The sequence below is a fragment of the Saimiri boliviensis genome, chromosome 9 (genome assembly GCF_048565385.1).
Source record: "Saimiri boliviensis isolate mSaiBol1 chromosome 9, mSaiBol1.pri, whole genome shotgun sequence".
Taxonomy (NCBI): domain Eukaryota; kingdom Metazoa; phylum Chordata; class Mammalia; order Primates; family Cebidae; genus Saimiri; species Saimiri boliviensis.
This window is the reverse complement of record NC_133457.1, coordinates 19,439,305-19,455,218: the sequence shown is the minus strand read 5'-3', so window position 1 is coordinate 19,455,218 and position 15,914 is coordinate 19,439,305. Positions and strand designations below refer to the sequence as shown.

General features: G+C 40.2%; 1 protein-coding gene across 3 annotated transcripts in view; it reads right to left on the bottom strand.

Moving 5' to 3' along the window:
- KCNAB1 (potassium voltage-gated channel subfamily A regulatory beta subunit 1) overlaps positions 1-7,042 on the bottom strand; it is a 352,698-nt gene extending 345,656 nt beyond the window's left edge. Inside the window, exons 1-2 of one of the 3 annotated variants that reach the window (XM_074405544.1) lie at positions 6,935-7,042; positions 6,636-6,670 (exon numbers count right to left, since the gene is read on the bottom strand). In XM_074405544.1, coding sequence (XP_074261645.1) covers positions 6,636-6,646 — 11 coding nt within the window. In that variant the 5' untranslated portion in view covers positions 6,647-6,670; positions 6,935-7,042. Of the gene's footprint in view, positions 1-6,635; positions 6,913-6,934 lie in introns of those variants that run through there. The other 2 variants (XM_074405546.1, XM_003925001.4) reach the window with 2 other exon arrangements.
- Positions 7,043-15,914: the final 8,872 nt, after the last annotated feature.

The following is a 15,914-nucleotide window of genomic DNA, read 5'->3' as shown; positions in this document are numbered from 1 at the left end:
TTAGATTAGCATGGTTACCACTCAGCAAGCACACTTCCATTTTACAGAAGGCTCTGAGAACTGATGTCTCCAGTCAAGGGAGATCTTTGGACACTGGGGCAAGCTGATGGGAGAGACACTGAAAGCTGCTGGAAGTTTCAGTCCTTTTAATTTCATTCTGGCTCAAATATTTTTGTTGTAGGCACAATGCTAGGCACTAGAAACACAGTGGTTGATAAAAGATACCTTCATATTATAGCGTTTGAACAGTTATTTATCCCAACATTTCCTGAGGCTAATCTGATCAAATTTAATGTGTGAGATAAAAAGAAAGAGGAACAAGCACTTTCTCAGTAGATCCTAATAGGAAAAGCAAAATAAATAAATAAATAAATAAATAAGTTGAAAAAGCAAATGAGGAAAGGAAGGTGATATGTTCAGAATTGTACAACAGGCAATTTTAGGTGTTTATTTCCTGTCCCTCTATCCTTCTTAGATAGACACACACTTCTTTCTGGAAATGCTAAAGATGACTAAGTGATAGATTCCTGGGATTGATTTAAAAGGAGATTGGGAGGCCAGGTGTGGTGGCTCAAGCCTGTAATCCCAGCACTTAGGGAGGCCAACGCGGGTGGATCACGAGGTCAAGAGACGGAGACCATCGTGGCCAACATGGTGAAACCCGATATCTACTAAAAAACAAAAAAATTAACTGGGTGTGGTGGCACATGTCTGTAGTCCCAGCTACTCGGGAGGCTGAGGCAGGAGAATCTCTTGAACCCAGGAGGCAGAGGTTGCAGCGAGCTGAGATCATGCCACTGCACTCTTGCCTGGCAACAGAGCTAGTCTCTGTCTCAAAAAGAGAGAGAGAGAGAGAGGGGAGCAAGGGAGCACTTAGGTTCCCATTCTAGCAGTCAATGAGCTAAGCACTTTCACATATGTGACTTTATGGATTTCTTACAATGCCATTGTGAAATAAGTTAAATTAGGCCCATTTTAAAGATAGGGAAGCTGAGGCTTGGCAAGATTAAGTAACATATTGTATCTAAGATACAGGAGAAAAGATGGGGCTAGAGCACTATTAGTAATGAAAAGGAAAGATTCTACTTGCTCTTTGTTTTTTCTCCTTCCCAACTTCTGATTGAATGCACCTCAATTAAGCAACACATAGGTATCCAGCACTGTCTAAGTGCAAAGGCATTGAAGGAGCATAAAATATTATAAGTTTTAGTCCTCATCCTCAAGGTCACAATGCACAATTTTGACAATAAGATATGCATATGCAGAAATAACTAACTCTCCTATATGGAGAGAAGACTGGTGATCTATGCTGTGGAGGCAAAAGGAGAGTCTGTGGGTTGGAGTTACCTAGGATGTGTAATATTCCAGCTAAAAGAAGTAACGATGAGTAGAGATTCAGTGGTTCTGGTAGAGGGTGGAGGGTCAGCATGCAAAGAAGCAGGACTGTACAGAGCACAGCAACAACAGGGGGTCCTGGAAAAGTAGACAGAGCAGGATGGTGAACATGGCTGGATCTGTAGTATCTCCAGGATGCTGTGTTTGTGTGTGCGTGCATGTCTGTGCATGTGCGCATGCGTGTGTGTGTCTTGGCACATGGTGGGTTGGAGGTTGGGGAGCTGGGAATAAATATGGAGAGCATGGAGAAAGCACTGGACTGGGACCCAAGGGAAAGAGATTCAGTCCTAGCTTTGCTGCTAGCTGGAAGTGCAACTTCAGGCTAGATACTCAACATCTCTGAGCCTCAATTTTCTTCAGCTGTAAGACCAGAAATTGGAGTAGATTATCCCTGAGGCCAATCCCATGTTAAGAATTCTAAGACCGTCCCTACTTTTCCCTTTCTTCTTTTATTGCCTTCTCCCCACCATCAGCTCAAGGCTATAGAAAATTTCATCCTTGATTAGCAAATAACACTTATTTTTCCATACACAATTGCTTCATTCCATAACCCTGGACAAGCCCTGTCATTCTTTAAAAAAAGAAAAAAAAAAACGAAAAAGAAATCTGTGTTATCATTATTGGAAAATTCTTAAAGCATGGGCCAAAGTGGCCAATGTGGTTTCTATTTAACCAATGTCACTTTTTCCCATTATGCACCTACTTGTCTCTACTGAGTTATTATTTGATGTCATAGTAATATTAGGGGCTGCAGAGGAAAGATCCTCTAGGAACCTTACTGGTATGTTTGCTATAAGGATATTGCAAGGATATTATTCATTACACGAAGAAGAACCTCAGAAGAAACTTCTCTCTGATCTCCAGATCAGGAAGAGGTATGCCATTATGAAGCAACTGGCTTGTCTCTAATTCAAGGACCCTGTAACATTGTAAAAGGCTCCACTTCCCTCTTCACAGTTTAATGCTGCTGGAAAGCACAGAGCCAAACCTAGGTCTGCTTCTTACAACCCGTTGGCTTATACACAGTGTGCTCCCTCACCCCCAGAGCTCTGTTCCCTTACTGCTCTTTTGGTCTTTCTGAGCTCTGCTTTTTCCATCTTCGTTATAATTTGTTTTTATCTTTCTGAATTACATGCATTTGAGTTCCTTAAATACCTCTGGAAACAAAAAGGTTTAAAAATGAATAAATACAAACAAGTAAATAATTAACCTGTGCAACTGAAGGCCTTGTTTTCTAAACCAGGGGTTAACTAGCTGAACAAACCCAGCCTGCCACCTGTTTTCATATGGCCCACAAGCTGAGAATGATTTTTACATTTTTAACGCTTTGGAGGAAAAAGTAAGATTTGTGATATGCAAAAATTGAATAAAATTCAAATTTCCATGTCCATAAATAAAGTTTCATTGGAACATGGCTATGCTCACTCACTTGCATGTCATCAATAGCTGCATTCACCCGACATAGCAGAGGTCAGTAGATGTAACAGAGGTGGAAATGACCCCGGAGCCCAAAATATTTGCTGTCTAGCCTTTTACAGGAAAAGTGTTGTCCCTGGATTAGAACTTTGTTTTACATCTGTTTAAGTTTCTTCTGCCAAGGTTAGTATTATAAAATTGCTTCAAAGCTAGGTATTTGCTACATCCTAACTCGGTCTAGATATTTTTGGTGTTTTTCTCATAAAAGTACCCCTCGGTGTACTTTAACCTTGACTTTGGCTCATTTTTACTGTCTGGCTTAGAGTTCAATGCTATATAATAAAGACAATTAATTTTCAGCCTCTTAGAAGTAACTTGAAGACCCTCTTGGGTAATCATTTTATAGTCACTGATAAAATGAATTTTAAAACTTTTATTTTTGCTGAGATTTCTAAGCCAACAGAAGGATCAACACGGCAACTTGGCACTTTTTACACCACATTCAATGTCCTCCAGCTTCTTTTCAATTGATACATGTGTTTGCATATTTACTTATTTTTTTCCTCCTCCTGGTCAACCTTAGTTAGAAATAAAATGAAGTGTCCATGGAAACACAACATAATGCTTTCTCACAGATGATCGAGGGACCCAAGCAGCTGGTATTGGGCTAAAGTCTGCAATGGCATCTGACCAAATTAGGAAGAGAAAACCGCTTACCCGGCTCTTCCAGACCTCTGAGAATTCTAAAGCTCAGCCTGGAAACTTGCACAGATTGTGAACTACTGTGGATTGTTTTATTCTTTTTTTTTCCTTTTGATAATATTCTCTTACCAATTTATAAGTGTCACCAATTTATATGATTAAAGGGTTTCAATCCCTCCCCAACTTAGACTGATGGACGGACAGTACAGAATAAGTGGGAAGGAAATCTACACTCCCAGGGAATACCTACTGTATTAGGCATTTCTATGTCATGACTGGTCCAATGTCACACCATTCAAACAGGCAGAGCTTGAATTTGAACTCTAGTCTCTTTAACTCCAAAGCCCATTTTCTTTCAACTTTACAAGAAAAAGGAAACCAGAAAAGACGAGGCTCAGTGAAGGTTGCTTTTTAACATAGCCATGGTGCTCTGCCCACCCTCTTTTTCCTGAGGGGAAAAAAATCATAATACAGAAATAAGAATATGAAAGTCAGCTTCTCTCTTAACTCCAACTACGATTATAAGAAATGAAGGTCTAAAGCTAATATGGGAAGGAACCAAGATAACCCTGGTTCTCTTTCCTAAAATTCCTTTCCAAATGCTTGAAGGAGAATGTCTTAAATAAGGGTAATAAAGTGAGTGTCTTAAAGGGAGAATATACAGAGTACTAAGGACATTTGGGGAGGGGGTAACAGAGAAATGCATCAGGAAGATGTGTCAGAGCACAAGCTCATCACAATTTAAAGCCTTGGCTATTTCTTAGGGCTAATGATCAACTAAACTGTGCTTTTTCCCTTCAAACTCTGATTTAGGAGCAACATTCTCCTAAGTCCCATTTCTTACAGGGTGTGATCTGGTAGTATACACCCTTGTCCAAGGCAGTATCTGGCATCTCCAAGGTAACAGAGCCTTGCTCACCAAAGCGTTATGAAGAGTCTCCCAAACCCTATAGTCTCATGGAGAGTATGCGATCCACATCAGGGTCTCAGAAGAGGCTAGGGGATGAATGCTTCCCTCAAGCAGGTGAGCTCCAGGCTCCCACCTTTAGCTGAGGCAGCTTTGCTTTCACCTGAAGAAAGTATTCCTCTACTTCATAATCCTTTGAAAAACACTTTCCTAGAACATACCTCCACTAGGAAAGAAAAACACTTTCCTAGTGGCATACAGCACAGATCTGTAATTAATACTCAAACTAGACTTTTTAAAAAAATTTTTTTTTTTTTTTTTTGAGACGGAGTTTCGCTCTTGTTACCCAGGCTGGAGTGCAATGGTGCGATCTCGGCTCACCGCAACCTCCGCCTCCTGGGTTCAGGCAATTCTCCTGCCTCAGCCTCCTGAGTAGCTGGGATTACAGGCACGCGCCACCATGCCCAGCTAATTTTTTGTATTTTTTTTTTTTTTTAGTAGAGACGGGGTTTCACCATGTTGACCAGGATGGTCTCGATCTCTCGACCTCGTGATCCACCCACCTCAGCCTCCCAAAGTGCTGGGATTACAAGCTTGAGCCACCGCGCCCGGCCTCAAACTAGACTTTTAAGAGAGAAAGGCATGCCCTCTGAAGGTTTATGTAACAATTTGTGCTAATACAACTCATCCTATGACAAAGACATGGAAACAGATTTTTTTTTTTAAGTGAAACAGTCTATCTTCCCCTTCACCTGATCTGTGTTCACATTACCATCACTATCACCACTGAGGGTCAAGGAAACATGGAGATTGGAGAACGTCGGGGGACAGAGAAGCAGGCTCCTTCCTGTGACAGACAGATTCAGGAAGGAAAAAGCAGTATCTCCTCCTTCTCCATCCCTCCTCATTCCGTGAGCCACCATGAAAGGTGAGCTCCCCTTCTAAAGCAGGGTATGGTAGTCTGTCCTGTCCTCCTTATAAATTGAGAAGAGTTCATTTTTTTTTTCTGCACAAGCTTTTTGTTACATAAAGAGTCTGTGTAAAATACTTTGCTCTCCAGAGGGAAGCCATATCATTGCAAATTGCTTTATTAATATAATTAGCTGATAAATTAGAGCAGCAGTTCTACACTGAAATAGACCTTCCGATTATGGAAAAATGAAATCACTGGGGACATCTTGTACATGAAAAACAATCTTACGCTGTGCAGAAGTTTTGATTTGAGCTAGGACAACTGTTCTTACAATTGCTAAATTGTTTTTTCAGTTTTCAGCAACCTTGTCTTTTTATATAGCTTTTACTCAGTTTCTGGGCTGTTTAAAACCCCAGGTGTAAGTAAAGGAAGCACTTATGCAGGTCCAATAATTGCTCTGAAAAAGCAAGATTCTTCCAATCGCAGAACAACTTATAAAGATTACACATCCAACCCTATACCAGGAAAAAATTTCCCTTTTTGTTAATCTTTTATGAAATAAATAATGGTACTGGAAGTTTAGTGTACAACCAGTAATTTATCCTGGGCTATATTTATTAAAAAGTGCTGTCATTTCAAGAAGAACTTAAACTATCTTATTAGCCATTAGTAAAGACCACATGATTCAAGTTTAGAAGAAAATAACAGTCTTGAATCCTAGGCAGCACTAAAAAAAAAAAAAAAAAAAAAAAAAAATCTACTCTTAACTTATAAATTCCCTTTCTCTTAAGAAGAATGGAATCCCTGTTTTTCATTTTGACCTGCTACATCACCTCCCTACTCAGAGCCAAAGATAATTCTGGCAGCACATGGTTAGGAGCTTCCATAGGTGAACTTGACTATAATTTGTGTAACCCTCTGGGGAAAAGAGAAAGCCTAAAGCTCAAAAGAAGAAAGAACAAGAAGAAGTGGAGGAGGAGGAGGAGGAAGAAGAAGAGGAAGAAGAAAAGGAAGAGGAAGGAGAAGGAGGAGGAGGAGGGAGAGGAAGGAAGAAGGGGGAGGGGGAATAAGTCGAAGGGGAGGAGGAGGAAGAGGAGGAAGAGGAGGAAGAGAAGAAGAAGAGGAAGAGAAGGAGGAGGAGGAGGAAGAAGAAATAATAATAAGGCAACCCGAGAAGAGGGCTCACTGCATTTTTCTTTTTCTTACAGGGTTTTGTCTTGGTATTTCAGTCCTTATTTCTTTAATAACAACCTTTAACATCAATGCAGTGCCCTGGTTGGATGACTTTGCAATCAGCAGTACCTGTATGCCATGCCCGTCTCTGCTCTGGTGGTTTCCTGCAACGAAATTCCATGAACACGTAAAAACTTTTCCAGATATTTCTGTTCGGCTGCTCCACTGGGCCTAACAGGTTCACAGGCTGCCCGAGGTTGAGTCTTGGTCACTGCTAGGTGCCATCTACATTTTAAAGCTGATTCACTGGATTTTGGCAGACCCAGTTTGGGGCTAGGGATGTCTGCACAGGCAGGTTTATACAGATGCATGTTTCAAACATCCAAGGAAGCAAAGCTAATTGCACGGTGCTTAGCTTTAAGACTCACCGTATCCTGCTGTGTATACCTTGGGTTATCTGGCTTCAATATGTCCCAAAAAGGGGTTAGCTTGTTTTCTTTAGACCTCTCTTATTTTTGTCAGCGTGCAGGCTCGTAAGTTGCTGACAGAGCTGTTGGTTACATGTCCTGCCCAGGCCTGTGTACGAAGGAGCCTGTCAGTGGCCAATCACTTTTCCCATCCCTTAAAAGTACTCAGAGTCAAATGTAAGCAACTATGTATTAGCCCTGGGGAAAAAATATGGAGACTTTTTTCCCATGTCTTTCTATTTAGGTAAAAGAAAATATTTTGGTGGGACCTGGGCCAAATGTGTTTTTATAAGGATCATAAGGCCTTAGGGATGATTCACAAGTATGTAACGAGACTTTTCTAAATTATTAAATATTTTGTAATCAAATAATTTTTTACTAGTGGCATGATTGATTTGGGTGAAAGGTCCATTATCCTTTTTCAGACTTGCTGTAAAAATGATAGAAAAACATCAGCAAGGTGTTTGTAAAAGGCAAAAAGTTCACACAAATATGGCCACACAAATATGGCTGTTTTTGACAAACGTGAAAAGCAGTTTTGTGGAACAAGAATAGCCTTTCCACCAAATGGTGCTGGAGCAACTGGATATCCATAAGCAAAGCAGAACAAAACAACAACAAACAAAAATAAATGAGCCATTGACCTAAACCTCATCTTTATACAAAACCAACTCAAAATCGATCATGGAATTTAAATGTAAAATGTAAAACTATAAACTTCTAGGTAAAAGAAGGAGAAAATCCTCAGAACCTAGAGCTAAGTGAAGAATTATTAGACTCAACACTAAAAGCACAATCCCTAAAAGGAAAAACGTAAATCAGATTTTATCAACATTAACAACTTTTGCTCTATGAAATACCATGTGAAGGGGATTTTTAAAAATTACAGACTGGGAGAAAATATTTGCAAACCCCATATCTGACAAAAGACATATGTATCTGGAACATCTAAAGAACTCTTCAAACTGAACCATAAAAGCATAGACAATCTAAGTAGCAAATGGACAAAAGAAATGAACAAACATTTCACTGAAGAGGATATACAGATGGCACATAAGTGCATCAAAAGATCATTAGGCATTAGGGAAATACAAATGAAATCCATAAGGAGAGATCACTGCACACCTATCACAATAGCTAAAATACATATGATAACATTAAATGCTATCAAAGATTCAGAGAGACTGGATCCCTCATAAATTGCTGGTGGGAATGTTAAATGGTTCAGCCACTCCAGAAAAGTGTCTTATAAGACTAAACATACCAAACTTACTATATGACACACGAATCACACTGTTGGGTATTTATCCCAGAGAAATGAAAAATTATGTTCACATGAAACGTGCATACAAATGTTTATAGCATCTTATTTGTAGCAGCCAAAATCTAGAAACAACCCAAGTATTCCACAATGGGTGAATGATTAAACTGTGGCATATTCATACTATGAAATACCACTCAGAAAGTAAAAGGAATGAGCTATTGGTCAAAACAATGAGTTGAATACATCTCAAGAGACTTATGCTGACTGGGAAAAAAATCTAATACCAAAAGGTTGCATTTTGGAATCTGTATTATTCCATTTATATAACATTCTTGAAATGGCAAAATTGTAGCTAGAGAGGAATAACAAATTAATAATTGCCGTAAGTTAGAAAAGACGAAAAGAAAGAAGACAGCTATGGCTATCAAAGGGTAGAGGAGGGATTTTTGTAATGGAACTGTTGTGTCTTGATTATGGTATTGGTCACATCCATCAAGACATGTAACAAAACTGCATGGAACTAAATAAAAATACACAAAAATTAGTGCCTATGATACTGGTGAAATCTGAGTAAGGGCAGGGGCTTGTATCATTATCCATTTCCCGATTGTGCTATTAAACTATAGCTAGGCAAGATACCATCATTTGGGGAACTACACAGAGAATACATGGCATCTCTCTATTGTTTCTTATACCTGCATGTGAGTCAACAGTTCTCTCAAAATAAAAAGTTAAAAAAAAAAAAAAAAAGCAAAGAAACTGCTCATATATGTGTCTCTCCACCACGATTCCAGCTGTGACTCTCCTCCAACCATGACTCCTGGACATAAACTGTTCATTCAGTCTAACGGTCTTCACACTCCCACCTCCCATCACATCTTACATCTTTGCTGACATGAATCACACACACACACATGCTCCCTTAAAGCTCACCTCCTCTAGGAATTCTTCCCAGCCCCTGGCACACAATTATTCATTGAAATTCCACTTGCAATTCAAACCTAAAGCACTCACTTGACACTTTTAAACTGTTTCACAAACACTTGCAAACCCCTTATGATTTCTGCCATATTTTTGTATGTCCTATTTACTTACTATTTGGAATTAAATTCCTTTCTCTACCTAAAACAATTTTTTTTTTAGAGTTATGGGCTGAATGTTTGCATTCCTCCCAAAATTCATATGTGGAAATCCTAACCCCCAGTGTGATAATATTAGGATATAGGGCCTCTGGGAGGTGAGTGAGTTGTGATCTTGGAACCCTGAGAATGGGATAAGTGCCCTTATAAGAAGAGGCCAAAGGTAGCTTGCTCTCTTTGCACCACATAAGGACTCTGGAAGGAGCAGTGGGCTTTCAACAGGGAAGAGGGCCCTCCCCAAGAACCTGACCCTGCTGGCACTCTGATCTCAGACTTCAGCCTCTAGAACTGTGAGAAATAAATGTATCTTGTTTAAGCCACTAAGCCTATGGTAACAGCCTGAACTAAGACATTTAGTAAGGAAACATTATATTACTACCATCATAAACAGAAAAACCTTATCATTTGTAATAAAATAGAATGTAGTCTGTAAAAAATACAATAAAAATGAAGAATGTTATTATATTGCAGCTGGATATATAGTGTCCAAAGGCTTGAGATCAGAGTCTTAACTCCTTTTATCTTTTATTGACAAGATTTAAAAGTATTAGAGAGGTTTTTAAGATATTTTAGCACAAATCTGAGACTTTCTCTTCCCTTCTTTTTAGATAATGAGAAAAAAAATGAAAGGAAATTGAAACAGGAATACACTATATTTACAAAGTGAATCAGTTATTTAATGCCACAGGTATTTAATGTACTTGTGAGTGGTACTTGTACCTCCTTAGGAAAACAAAGACAAAATATGCTGTCCCCGAGTATGAGATCCTTCTCTTGCGAGTGTAGCTCTTAACTCCCCATCCAGTTTATAAGGTCTTTTAGGGAAGGGACTGTATCTGATACAAGCTTGTAAACTCCAATTACAATGATCAGTATGATGCTTTGTGCACAGTCAACATTGCAAATAGATTAACAGTTTCCTTACTTTAATTTTAAACTCCCAATAGCTAACTTTCCTCTCATAAATCTATTTCCATTTTCACCCCAGCAGTCAAAGCCCTGAGCATGTAAAAAGAAATAAGAGTTTGTAAAGAAAAGGCCAGAAAAGCTGGGGGGGGGGGGGGCGGGAAAGTCATGCAGTACAAAGGAGTTAAGGAGAATTTAGCATCCCCAAGTAAAGGTGCACCAGTGGCCTCACTTACCATAGCCACCAGTTAAATCTGATTGTGAGAGCCATGAAAGTGGTTCCTCCAGGGCTGAGAACACCTGGAGGTTGAGGCAGTGGTAGCAGTGGAGTACCAGGGAAGAAACAGAGGTGAACCAGGAAAGCAGTTTCTAAAACATGGGGCATGAGCCCTCTCCTGTGTGTCCCTCTCTTTTTGTCTTCCAAATTTGGAAGTGGGCCCAGGAAAGGAGAGAGAAATGAGAAAGCCAATATTTAACTGGAACTGAAGTTTCTTTTCATAAAGTTCTAAAAACTGGTCAATGTCATAAAAGGTCCCAGTTTAAAGGTGGGGGATAGAAACTATATCTAATAAGGGAACTATTTATCCCTTTGGTTGGCAATACAAATTAAGATCAGATTTAAGCTCAGTGTGGTAAGACACTAAGAAATGCCTCTGAGCAGCTGAGAAGGACAGTTAATGTCTTTCTTGCTGTCCCTCTGTGTCTCAGGAATGATAATTTTCATATCCTTTTTAGAATCTTTAAGTACTGTGCAATCACATGGTCAGCAGAGTGCAGGAAAAAGCAACAAAGCCATGTGATGAGACAGGTGCTGCCTGCCCCATCCTGCTGATGGGGCACGGGAGGCCTGGGAAACAGAAGCCACATATAGAAGCTCACACAGCTCTGGGTGGCAGGCAGACTTCATCCACACCTGTTCAGCATTCATAAACAATAGTGTGACGTTGGGAAGCTCTTGACCTTTCTGACCACCTAGTTTCTTTACTGACTCACACTTAGGTAATCTCTAAGATTCTTCTAATCTACATCTGATGTTCTGTGTATCTTAAAAAGTAACTGCTCTAATCATTCTATAGAGGTGATGATCTTTCCTCCTGTGTAACTGGCAAGACTTGGAGCCCATCAATTATTCACTGGTTATGCAGGATACCAGGCCCATGAGATTTATGCTATCCTTGGAATACAGCAAATACCTTTATAGGCTAGTTTTAAATTTTTCTTGGCTAAGGAGGTGATTTGTTGAACACTATATATCTTGGATATGTCACAGTCATTCAAGAATCATCCAGGTCTAAAATGAAAACTGAGGCCAGAGCTGGTGAGGCTAGAGGGATGGGAATGCACTGCCACTGCTGGGTGGACCACCCAAGTCAATCTGGACAAGGGACACCAGACCACAGTCCAGAGCACATGTTTCTATTCTGATTATTTACAGGAACTTCATCTTTCTGCTTTTGTTCATGTGTTTGCTCACTAGTGCTCTGCAGGTGATGCAGTGAGATATCTGCCTGTATCTCCCTGGGAACCATCTGGAGGGATTGCTCCTCCTGTCACTATCATCTTCTCTTCACCTTTGCCAGAGCTACCTTGGAGTCTAGCTATATGTGGTGAGACTACAGTTAAGTATGGTATGTGTCTGCTGTGTTAACAAAACACAATGCATAGACACTGCCTTTGCCCTCAAGGAGCTCTCAGTGGAGGAGAGGAGAGAAACCAGTAAAGATTACAAAGTGATGTGATATGAGCAAAAATAGAGGCAATCACTCAAGAGACACCCCAAACCCAGTCTGGGGAAAGAGCAGAGGATCAGAGAAGATACCCTGAGACAACATCAGCAGTAAAGGTAAAGGGTTGGAGGAATGGAGGGAATTCTTTCAGAAGTTTGCAATCCAGGCTGGGCACAGTGTATCACGCCTATAATCGCAGCACTTTGGGAGGCTGAGATGGGTGGTTCATCTGAAGTCAGGAATTCAAGACCAGTCTGGCCAACATGGTGAAACCTCATCACTACTAAAAATACAAAAAAAAAAAATTAGCCAGGCATTGTAGCAGGTACCTGCAATCCCAGCTACTTGGAAGGCTGAGGCAGGATTATTGCTTGAACCTGGGGGGCGGAAGTTTCATGAGATCATGCAACTGCACTCAACGCTGGGTGACAGAGCAAAACTCTGTCTCAAAAAAAAAAAAAAGAAAGAAGTTTGCAACCCATCAAGAAATCTAATGTTAAATGTCTCTATCGTTCATTGGTGCTTTTCTAAACAATTCCTCACATCTCCTTTTAGTCCAGATTTTCTGTGGGAATACAACACAAGCCCTGGTAGGATAGGGGAGGGACTGCATGTTTCAGTGCATGGGAGTACAGCGCATGACTAACGGAGAGCCCCTGTTGAGCCTTACTTAGCTCCTTCTCCCTGGCACCCAAAGGTAGCAACTTCAGTCTCACCTGATTTCTTTTCCTTATGCCTACTGCTTATCTATTGTATAAACCTGCATTATAGCATAAAAACAACCCCTCCCCAGTGTATGATGCATATGCATTATAACTTTGCTTTAGAAAAAATGAGTAGGAGTGAGAGGAGCAGAAAAAATAACTATTGGGTACTAGGCTTAGTACCTAGATAATGAAATAATCTGTACAGCAAACCCCTGTGACACGAGTTTACCCATGTAACAAACCTTTGCATGTTCCCCCGAACCAAAAATAAAAGTTAAGAAAAAGAAAAATGAGCATACTTATTGGTGACTAGGTCTGTAGATCTCTACCTTGGCCCATAGTGGGTTTGCAGACAAGACTAGCCCTTGAGATTTAACTACTGCTCTACATTTATTCCACAATGACCCATATCTTCAGCTAGAACCATCTTTGAGTAGAGCTCTGGTATATGTAGCAAAAACTCTCCTCACTTATTTTGGGCATGACTCTCTTGCTCTTTATTCAAAAGTCCCCAAAAGATGCCAAAATGTGGCCTTTAGTCTAAAGCTAAAGGAAGGGAAATGGTCCATGGGGACCAGATGTGCAAAAGTGCACCATGTGGCCAGAAATACCTCAAAATGTGGCCCGTAGAAGCAAAGACTGCTTTGGAGAAGAGGTAGGTGAGCAGTTGGAAAAGGATGGGAGATGAGGCCTCAGTCCCATTATTTAGGCTCTAGGCTCTCTTTTTAAGTAACGTTGAGCCATGGAAGATTTAAGATCGTGACAGTATTGTGGTCTTATGCTGCTAGTCAACACCGAAGTAATGCTTCCAAGGTGCTAAGAACACCTTTTCCTTTATCCCAGTCTGCACTGGCCTGGCTTAGGAGAATTTCCAGAGAGAGAGTAGAGTATGGTAAAAAGAGCACAAGCTATGAAGTCAGCAAGACTTGGGTTCAGATCTGTAGGGGCAAGAAATACCTCCATCACTCCTTAAGCGCCTACTCAGAAAGCAGTTTTCCTGAAGACTGGGCACTTTTCGACTCCCAGTTTCTTCCCCTGGGAAGTACAGCTGATCATATTATCTAGTAGGGTTGTTGTGAAAATTATAAGTAATATAGTATTTGATGTAACTAGTACAGAATAAATGGCTAAATGGTTATCATAATAATACCTGCAGTGCTGTCAGTTTCCAAGGGTTACTGCATACACTGCACAACTCCGAGGACTGCCATCCAAATGCTAACCTATGTGGACTGTGCCCCCTAGTGTTGTGCAGTGCACAGCATGCACAGTTTTACATAGGAGACTTAGACTTCCAACAAACAATAATTTTCAGGGGACTTCAATGCTATGGGCTGCATGACTGCAAAATGGATAGGGAACGACTTTCTCCCTTTCTAAAGAGAAATGAGAGATTCTCTGAATAATGTTTATTTGTTCTTCATCTAGCAAGAAATACCTCCACCGCTCCTTAAACACCTACTCAGAAAGCAGTTTTGAAAGTTGCAAAGAATACCACACATTTTGTTGCTGGTGCCACATGGTCTGCTATGGGGCTCATCTATCTTTTTCAACACATTATTTCTGTGGGGTCTGGACCTTGTCCATAACAAGGCCTTGGAGGCTGTGATGCAGAAGGGCACCATGAAAAGTAAATCTCAGCTACAAAAGCAAGGCCTAAAATTTTATATTTTCAGTTTTGTGATATCATGCACTAAGAGGTCTCACTGGGATCATTTCATCCAAACCAATCTCTCTCTTCATCTTCTAGGCACTTACAATTAATCAAAAAATATATATAGGGGCTAGGTGCAGTGGCTCATGCCTGTAATCCCAGCACTTTGGAAGGCCAAGGTGGGAGGATTGCCTGAGGTCAGGAGTTTGAGACCAGTATAGCCAACATGGTGAAACCTCATCTCTAGTAAAAATACAAAATAAATAGCCAGACATGATGGCATGTGCCTGTAATTCTAGCTACTTGGGAGGCTGAGGCAGGGGTATTGCTTGAACCAGGGTGGTACAGGTTGCAGTGAGCTGAGATTGTGCCACTATACTCCAGCCTGGGCAACAGAGCGAAACTCCATCTCGAAAAAAAAAAAAAAGGAAAAAAGAAAAAAGAAATTAATCTGTAGAGTTAGAACTCTTAAAAATAAACTGATTTAATTATCTTGTTTTACAAATAAGGAAATAGACATCCAGATAAACTGGCACTATTAAGCAGTCATTACTGTAAGGACTGGAATAAAGTATAAGTTTCCAGGAGCACAGGCTTAACAGTCAGGTGGACAAGGACTTAAATCCTTGCCTGGCAGTTTAATACTTGTATGATTTGAAAGCTATCTGAGTTATTAGTTTTTCCTCTGGGGAAAAAAAATGGGAAAAACAATAAACTAAACCAGGCCGGGTGCAGTGGCTCACACCTGTAATCCCAGCACTTTGGGAGGCCAAGGTAGGAGGACTGCTTGAAGTCAAGAGTTCGAGACCAGCCTGGCCAACATGGTGAAACCTTGTCTCTACTAAAAATACAAAAATCAACTGGGCATGGTGGCAGGAGCCTGTAATCCCAGATATTTGGGAGGCTGAGGCATGAGAATCGTTTGAACCCAGGAGGCAGAGATTGCAGTGAGCTGAGATTATGTAACTGTACTCCAGCCTGGGTGACAGAGTAAGACTCTGTAGCCGAGAGAGAGAGAGAGAGAGAGAGAGAGAGAGAGAGAGAGAGAGAGAGAGAGAGAGAGAGAGAGAGAGCCAAATCAGTTTATATATTTTGAATTTCCAAATATATCATCCTGCCCCTTGAAATGCCATTTCACTGTTTAATAATTGTAAATGTTTAATCACCAAAGTTCCAAGGCAAAACTGTTGAAAAACAATCCACTGAAAAGCTTTCAGTGTCTCTGCTACAGAAGACAAATGAATAGTTTCACTTGGTTTACTCTATTTGTGCTAGAATGTTTTCTTTGGCTGAGAAATTTATAAAATTTAGGGTACAAGCATCCTATCAACATTTTGAAATATTGTGTTCTACATGGTTTGCTTTTATAAAATCTCTATGGTTTATTCCAAAATAAACATAAACTTGAAGCAATTTCAGTATTTGACATTTTCCCAAACAGATTCTAATGCTAGTTCAAATCAAGTGACAACTGAATTTTTAATGCTTACCTTTTTTAGAAACTTACCAGATAAAACCCAACCAAGAATAAACAAATGAACAAA